General features: G+C 50.0%; 1 protein-coding gene across 6 annotated transcripts in view; it reads left to right on the top strand.

Annotated features, from left to right (window-relative positions):
- Positions 1 to 5: 5 nt before the first annotated feature.
- The window catches only part of HSF2BP (heat shock transcription factor 2 binding protein), a 110743-nt gene continuing 102360 nt past the window's right edge, over positions 6 to 8388 (top strand). For 2 of the 6 annotated variants that reach the window (XM_058523192.1, XM_058523197.1), the window contains exons 1-3: positions 930 to 989; positions 1133 to 1392; positions 2175 to 2325. In XM_058523192.1, coding sequence (XP_058379175.1) covers positions 1357 to 1392; positions 2175 to 2325 — 187 coding nt within the window. In that variant the 5' untranslated portion in view covers positions 930 to 989; positions 1133 to 1356. Of the gene's footprint in view, positions 397 to 631; positions 990 to 1132; positions 1393 to 2174; positions 2326 to 8388 lie in introns of those variants that run through there. The other 4 variants (XM_058523193.1, XM_058523195.1, XM_058523198.1 and 1 more) reach the window with 4 other exon arrangements.

Genomic DNA, 8388 nt, shown 5'->3' with positions numbered 1-8388 from the left:
TGGGTTCGCGTGGTGCCGTCGCCCTTCCGCGGGCTTTAGGTCGTCAAAGCTCGGGGCCGTTGACGGCGAGCTAAGCCAGCGTTGAGTCTTGGCCAGGAAGAGACGGATGGCCAATTTTAAGTGGTCTAGAATCTTTAAGCTCTCTCCACAAAAACCCCATCCGATAGGCAGCTGTCCTACGAAATACACGGGTTTTTAGTTGCATTGGAGTCCTTGGCCCGCCTCGGTCGGGTGGAGACTGGGAAGAAGGGCCGTCCTTGGGATTTTTGGCGTGATATTGAGGGCAGCTCCATCGATGGGCCGCCCTGGGCCTCTACTGCCGGCAGAGGCAGCACCCTCCAGCATCTGGGTCCCGGGGCAGGTGCAGGGAAGGTCCCGGTACGGGGGCAGAGGCAGGTACGGGGGCAGGTCCCGGTGCAGGGTCAGGATATGGCAGGTGCAGGGCAGGGCCGGTGCGGGGGCAGGATATGGCAGGTGCAGGGCAGGTCCGGTGCTGGGGCAGGTCCTGGTGCAGCGTCAGGTGATGGCAGGTGCAGGGCAGGTCCCGGTGCATGGTCAGGATATGGCAGGTGCAGGGCAGGTCCTGATGCGGGGGCAGGTCTTAGGGCAGGGGCAAGGACAAGGACGAGTTCCTGGACAGGGGCAGGGCGGGGATCTGCAGCGTGTGCTTGCGAGTCTGCCCTCAGGCCTGGAGAGCACGCACTCCGGGAGCTCGGGCAGTGTCGGCTTCCTGCGGGTTTCCGAGACGGATGGTCTTAGTTGTGCGGTAACTGGGTACGCCTGAACCCACAGGCTGCATGCACCATGTTTCGCGAACTCAGCGGGCGTATTGGGGCAAGAGAATGGACCCGGTGACGTCTCCAAGTTCAGGTGGTCATCTCAGTTACTTAGCCAGCCGACTGGACTAAAGCTCCCTGGGGGGGCGGACTCCCCAAGGAGCTGTCGTCGGAAAGCTTCGACCTTTGCTAATGGGGCTCAGAGACAAGCGGGTGAGAGTGGTCACCAGCCGCGTGGGTGGTGGTTCCCTTGACCGCATCGCCCCTTAGTCTAGCATCCCTAGACACACAAGAAAGGCCAATTCGATTTATCTCATTTGACACTTAATCCTGGGTCTCACTGTCCTGCTTTGCAGTTAACAAGTTTAAAGCCCCGGCTGAGCCAGAAGAGCGATGCGGGATCTCGCCGAGCCCACCCCCAGTCCCCGAGACTGAGAGCGCTGCGCAAACTCTATGAAGTTTGAGCCTCGTGGCTCTCTGTACTCGACCCCTCGGCGTGGACGCATTCCCGCGCTTTCTTGCGTGTGAGGTCAGAGGGCGCGTTGCCGCGCAGGCGCAGGGAGCCGAGGCCGTGGCGGCCATGGGCGAGGCCGGGGAGACTGTGGAGGCCTGCCGGGTCAGTCAGGGGGCCCGGCGCCGCAGCTGCTGCGGTTGTCTACCCCGCGCCTCAGTGGACGCTCGGGAAGGGCCTGGGCCTCGTGGGTGGACAGCGTGGCCTGGACGGGGGTGGGGGCGGCGCGGCGGGCCGGTGGGCACCGAGCGGGAGGCGACGGCGCCGGAGCCAGCGCGCCCCGTAGGGCCCCTCGCTGTGCTGGGGCTCGGGTGTGCTCCGGGAGAATGCGGCTTCACGGGTGACCAGTGTCCCCTGAGTGCTCGTAGTGGCGTCACTGCAGTGACTTAGGAGGAGCTCGGACCCCAGAGGCAGATCCGTGTTCCCATCCTGCTTCGGCCCCCTGCTAATGGCGTTTCTTTGAGAAGGCCACCCATCCTCCCCAGGCCTTGGTTTCCAACCTGGACAACCTCGGAGGGCTGAGGTGAACACCACGAAATGAGATGACCAGCAAAGGGCTGGGCGCCCAGTGGGAACCCAGGAAACGTCCTTCCCTCCTGATTAGCCTGGCGCTGGAACGTTCAGGAAGATGCTGGCATTCTCTTTGGTTTTCAGGATTAGAGCTTCTCTCATGTGCCTGTGAGAAAAGGGAACTGGTTCCCATCTTGAAGGCTGGGGCTCGGCTCTCAAGATATGACGTGTATAGCAGAGGGCACTTTAGGTGAAGACGTGCTTTTGAAACAATTATGAACTCAAGAGGCCCTGAAGAAAAGGAAGCAAGCTGGCCTGGGCTGCGGGTTCTAGTGATCTGAAGGAAATGTAATCTTAAAATCTGCTTGCTTTTTTAGCACGTGGGAACTAAGGAAGAATTCGTTAAAGTCAGAAAGAAGGATCTGGAACGGCTGACCACTGAGGTGATGCAAATCCAGGACTTCTTACCCAGGATACTGAATGGGGAGGTACTGGAAAGCTTCCAGAAATTAAAGATTATGGAAAAAAGTGAGTTTTATTTCATTTTTAGCAGTCATTGATGGTGACAGACATCTGTTTCAGCAGATTTACCTTATGTAAATTGCTATAAAGTAATTGTAAGTAAATTCTAAGTACTGTTATAATCCTTGTAATTATTTTTGGGAGAGTCAGATAAGGCATAAGAAAGGGAGGGACCCTCAAATGGATAACTTTTTTGGACAGGTGTAAGTTTGTGTTGGAGGAAGAGTTGCCAGCTTTTAGGAATATCTGTTACCAGTTTCTCTTTCTCTCCACCTTTTTTCCTTGGCAGAAGAATTTTATTCAGTCATGCACTGAATAACGGCCTTTTGGTCAATGACGAACCACATGGACGACAGTGGTCCCATAAGATTAGTACCATGGAGCCTAGGTGTGTGGTAGGCTATACCGTCTAGGTTTGTGTAAGTGCACTCTCTAACGGTCACACAATGACGAAATCGCCTGAAGGTGTTTTTCTCAGAACGTACTCCTGTCGTTAAGCAACATGTAACGGTACTTTTATAATTGAAAAGCTCTACTCCAAAAACGTATAAGTTAAGGATCTGGGCATGGGGAAACTTGCGTGGAGTTGAATGTGTCTGTAGAGGTAGTTAGATGTGTTTCCTTGTCTCTAGGTTGATGGACGGGTCAGCTTCTAGCACTGATTCAAGTTCAGGCTTGCTGGTTCTTGTCCATTAAGATTTTGAGATTTGAGCTGAGCCGTTATGTCAGATGTCAGTCTGGGAGCCTGTTGAAGTTCTGGGAGATGTTCAGGGATTGATGGAGCACTTGCCAGTTAAATCAGCCTTTGGTGGTTAAGGCTGATTCACCACACTGCATTTAACTATTCGCCATTAACTACCGCGGGACCTCTAGAACAGGTGCATCTGGGGGGCTCAGGTCGGGTCTCTAGCACTAGTCCAGACAAAAAGGTGTCTGGAATCAGCAGTAAGATTTCTGCTTTGTGTAGATGTGTCTGGTCAAGGGGGCAGCCATACACAGTTAGAAGGGAGAGTGCTTGTGGTTATCATAGCTCCCTGCCCTGTTCATTCTCTCTTTGGAATCCTCAGATGCTCTGTCCTCTGGTGTGCTCTGGGAGGTGGATTCCTGCAGACCGTGCCTCTGGCTTCCTTGCTGGCTGCCAGTACTCACCAATGGAAGGCCTCAGTGGGCGGAGAGAGAGGTTGGGATGTTTCCTCCTGCTCCCTCCACAGCGGTGTCTCCCACCAAGGGGCCTCCTCCACAGTCCCAGCTCTCACTGGGCTCTAGTAATGCTGTGTTCTCCCTTTGTAACTTCAGCTGGAGGGCTGTTGCCAGTGCCTGGGTGCCTCACCATACCTTGTTGGGTCTCTTGTCCCTGCTCTCCCCTCTGTAAGTAGTCCTTCCCATGAAGTCTCAACATCTGGAGACTCGATGTTCGATATGCTCCATGTCATATTTGGAGACTGGAACCTTGCTGGGTATGCTCCATGTCACTGGTTACCATAGTTCCAGGTCATTGTCTTAACCTCCCTAGTTTGGATCCCGTGCTCATCCAGCAACCTTCTGAGAGCAATTGGTCATCCGCATTCGTTTATCTTCAGGGAGGGAAAGTGCTGACCAGTAGCAGAGTCAGCCTGCAAGGTGCTTATATTTCTCACTGCAAATTAATAAACTGGCATTCTGAAAAATTCATCAGGGTCTCATAAGTTGGTTAGCACAAGTCAGTCTTTGGAGCTCAATCGTCTGCCAAAATCAACTTATGAAGCTTCCAAAAGAGGGCCACAAATGAATCTATGGTGACTTGATCAACGTTAGACCGTAGGAGATCTTGCCTCGCCGTCCCTGGCCTTCCTCAGGCCGTGGAGTCCCCTCTTTTCCCACTGGTCTCTGGCCACTTCTCAGTCAGCTTTGCTGATTCTTCCTTCTCTGCAGCAGCCTTTCAGCCAGCGGTGTTGATTGAGGCTCATGCCCAGGCCTCCTCTCCTCACTCCACGGCCTCTCTGTGGGCAGTCTGTGCACACACATAGCTTCAGTTACCATCTTGATGCCAGCGGCTCCTAGATTTATCTCTAGCCCAGACCTCTCCTCCAGGCTTGGGGCCCTGTATCTAACTCGTAGTTGGCATTTCTTCTCGCTGTTTCACAGTCTTTTCAAAATCTAAATGTTTGTCCTAGCCTAATCAACCTACAGCCATCAGGAAGGACGAGGTCAAGTTTACTGGCTCGTTGCAATGAGGAGATCACACATGAGAACGACTGTGGGCATCTTGCCAACAAAGGACAGGACGGAGTTGCTGTAGGATTTGGTGCAGGGTGCAGTTGAAGTAAAGTGCAGACGAAGCCATGTTTTGATGGGCTCCAAGCAAAGTTGGCCTTTGTGTGCAGGAGTCACCATCTCACTGCAGTGGACCCAGGTCCTGTTTCCTTGAAAACTACAAAATTTAGATAGATGTGGAACATCACGTCTAGAAATCCCTGATAGGGAGCTCTGCAGCTAGCAGGGAATTGAGGCTGCTGCTCTTTGTCACAGTGACTTCAATCCTGCAGGCAGAGTGGGGTATAATTCCTGGTATAATTCCAAACAGCAAAATGTCTGATAGTGTGGGAATTTACAGAATAAGCTTTCTCTGAATAAGAAATCAGCATTCCCTGAAAGGAAGGGGTCATTATGACACTTTACAGTTGCAGTGTGTCCTTGGGAGAAATACTGTTTCCTGTTAACTTGGCTTTATATGTGTCTGTTATCTCAGCCTAACAAATTGCAGAATAGCTTTTCACTTTCTCAGAGCAAGCGAATCTGTACTTTTTCATGACTGATTGATGATATCCATCCCTCCACCTCAGCCCAAACTCGGCTGCCTCAGTCTCCCCCAGACACCACCATCCAGACTTGAGACCTAGGATCCTCCTTGTTGCCCACCTCTCTCCTCACTGTTCACTTCCTGCCGCCCCTCACCCCCCATCTGTCTGCCGGTAAATCCAGTACATTTCCCCTCGTGGATCCAGCCTTAACTCATCAGCCTGCCTCCTTTGCCACTGCACCACCTGAGTCCCGGCCCCTGTCATTTTGCTTGAATCTCTGCCTCCTGGCAGCATCCACTCATTGCCACTCTCCAGTACATTCTGTACCCTGTAGACTGAGTAATTTTGAACAATTCAGTCTTTATGTCATTCCCCTGCTTAAGTCTTCAATGGCTTGCTTCTCCTTGCTCTTAGGATGAAGACTGGGAAACAACAAACTAAACCCCACTGTCACCCAAAAACCTAAACAAAACTGTACCGTGGCTTGAAAGGCTTTATGTTATTGGACTTAGCCTCACTTTCTTATATGACTGCCTGGACAAGATCTGTCTTCCTGTTAGGTGTTGTCATAGCATCCTGTGCTTTTTCTTCAGACAAAATGGTTTTACTCCCATCTTACGGTATAAGTTGGTGGGAGGGCAGGGCCCCTGTTGATGTTCTCTGTGCCTGGCTGAATATTTGGTCCTGAGGGACCACACACCCTCCTGTCTCTGCATGCTCTTATTTCTAAATTGCAGCAGTATCTCATGAAGCAACGTGTGCTACAGGAAGCTGAGTATTAAGAGAAAGGAGGGATCAGAGTGGACTGGGGTGGTTACAGGAGGCTTCACTGTGAACTTGAGCTGGTCCCGGAAGACTTCTGCTTCCCTGAGGCCTGGCCTAAAAGATGGCCTCCTAAGACATCTTTCACTTAATTTTGGCTTTTGAATTCTTACCACTTGGGTGACATGAAAAACAAAAATTCCCTTTTTCTGTTTTTAAAGGCTGGGTCTGATGGCCCTCACTGGGCCTTCCCAGGGGCTGTCTTCCCAGACGGATCACGTGAGCCATGGCTCTGAGAACGGATCCTCTAGAGGCAATCCGAGGATCACACGGTAGCAGCTACAGCTGTTTGACACGTCGATTCGCCTGCTCTTCCCCTGGCCTTGTGGTCCAGGAAGGTTCTTGGCTTTGGACAGTATCAGAGCTGCATTTGCTCCTACCTTAAGCAATGACAAAGGGCAGCATGAAGGTAGGAATGAATGCAGGCAGACAGGAGGTGGCAAGGCAGGCAGGTGGAGGGAAGCTGTACACCTCACTTGAGGGGAAGTTTCTTTTGGAGTGTAAGTATGGATATTTGGATGGCGTGGCTGGGCTCGGGCTATAAAAGCCAGCCAGAGGACTTAGGTTGATGTGATAAGTATCAAGGAGTGAATGGGAATTACTTCTGACTCTGCCATAGTAATTCCCTTTGGGAAACTGATCAGGTAACTGGTGGAGTTTGAAATAATACCGGCGAGGGTCTTGCCTGAGAATCTTTAGGGAATAGACGAGCATTGAGGAGAAAGGCATGAATTATTAGAAGGAAAAGGGGAAGATGTTTTAGGCTAGGGCGATGGCATGTATGAAAGTCGCAAATGGGAGTGAGTAGGGTTGATTTCAGGTTAATAAGCTAGTTTTTCTGATTGATACGTGGAGCAAAGATTGGAATTTTGAGATCAATAAATGTGAGTTTACAGAAGACAAAAGAATCATGGATTGTAGGTTTTAATTTGAGATGAGAGGCAGTTGGAAGTTACCACATGGAAATGACATCAAAATAGTGATTAAAATTACATTTTCAGGGGAATGATTTTTGTATCTGAGTGTAGGACAGGTTCCAGGAATTGGGTGGAAGATGAAGGAGAATTAACAACAGAGGAAAGTCTTGGACTCTGTTAGAGTATGGGCCCGTGGCTACGTGGATGGAGTGGAAGGGAGTTGTGAAGAAATGATTAGTCTTGGTCAGGAGGTGATGGCAGAGCTCAGCAGTGGAAATACGGAGATGTGGGAGTCATCTGTGTACTGCTTCTAATGAACATCTCAGGTGTGTCCCTCTCTGTGACATGGGAACAGTAATGCTTCCCTCACAAGAGGTGGCGAGATTTAAAATGAGATCCTCTTTGGAAAGTGCTTGGCACAGTGCGCAGCTCAGGGGCGCCCTCAGCAAAGGGGGACCTCCTGGGGTGGAGGGGCCACTGACCACTTGGTGTAGTGAAAAAGCAAGCCCTTCTTGACCCGGCAGCTTCCATTCTGACTCGAACACTGTCGCTCTGTGGATTTGGAAAAGGCATAGGGAGGTTTGGAATAAGACTGGCCTGGGTGTGAACTGGCCAGTTCTGTCCTTTCTTATCTGTGTAAAATAGGGGTGCCCACAGTGTTCTCAGGCTTACGTAAGATGACCATGGCAAAGCAGAGACGCGGAAGTACTCAGTGTAAGTTAGCTCACCCCCTTTCTCTCATCCCTTCTTGTGCATGTTCATCCAACAGAGAGAGAGTTATTACTACATCAGTGCGTGTCAAAAGTTTGTTTTAAACAGGGAAAGTCCTGGTTTATTTTAAATAAAATTTTATATAGTATATGGTTGTTCAATATGTAAAATAGATGAAAGTTGTATTTTCTGCATATTTATTTTATTTTATTTATTTATTTATTTTTTTGTGAGGAAGATCAGCCCTGAGCTAACGTCCGTGCTAATCCTTGTCTTTTTTTTTTTTTTTTTTGCTGAGGAAGACCGGCTCTGAGCTAACATCTATTGCCAATCCTCCTCCTTTTTTTTTTTCCCCAAAGCCCCAGTAGATAGTTGTATGTCATAGTTGCACATCCTTCTAGTTGCTGTATATGGGATGCGGCCTCAGCATGGCCGGAGAAGCGGTGCGTCGGTGCGCACCTGGGATCCGAACCCAGGCCACCAGTAGCAGAGCGCGTGCACTTAACTGCTAAGCCACGGGGCCGGCCCTGCATATTTAGCATATTTATTTTAAAAATTCAGTTTTAGAGCATTTACTTATCATTGGGTACAATGAAGGTGTTTTGATGAAAACAAAAATTTAATATTAGAGATTTTGGAAGACAGTTGCAGTACCATGCTCAGTGTCCAATTTCTGTTTTTAGTGTTGGTTGTTACGTAGCCAGAAAAAGACACAAATCACAGAGATAAGGTGTTGCAAATGGTAGTTTTAAGCAGCTCACTTTGTGACATCAGGATGCTTTTCAATTAAACTGATCTTGAAGCTTGAAATCAGAGTGGTCAGATCTTTTTGTTTCACA

Source organism: Diceros bicornis, chromosome 27 (genome assembly GCF_020826845.1).
Source record: "Diceros bicornis minor isolate mBicDic1 chromosome 27, mDicBic1.mat.cur, whole genome shotgun sequence".
Classification (NCBI taxonomy): Eukaryota; Metazoa; Chordata; class Mammalia; order Perissodactyla; family Rhinocerotidae; genus Diceros; species Diceros bicornis.
This window is presented reverse-complemented; position numbering and strand designations above follow the sequence as displayed.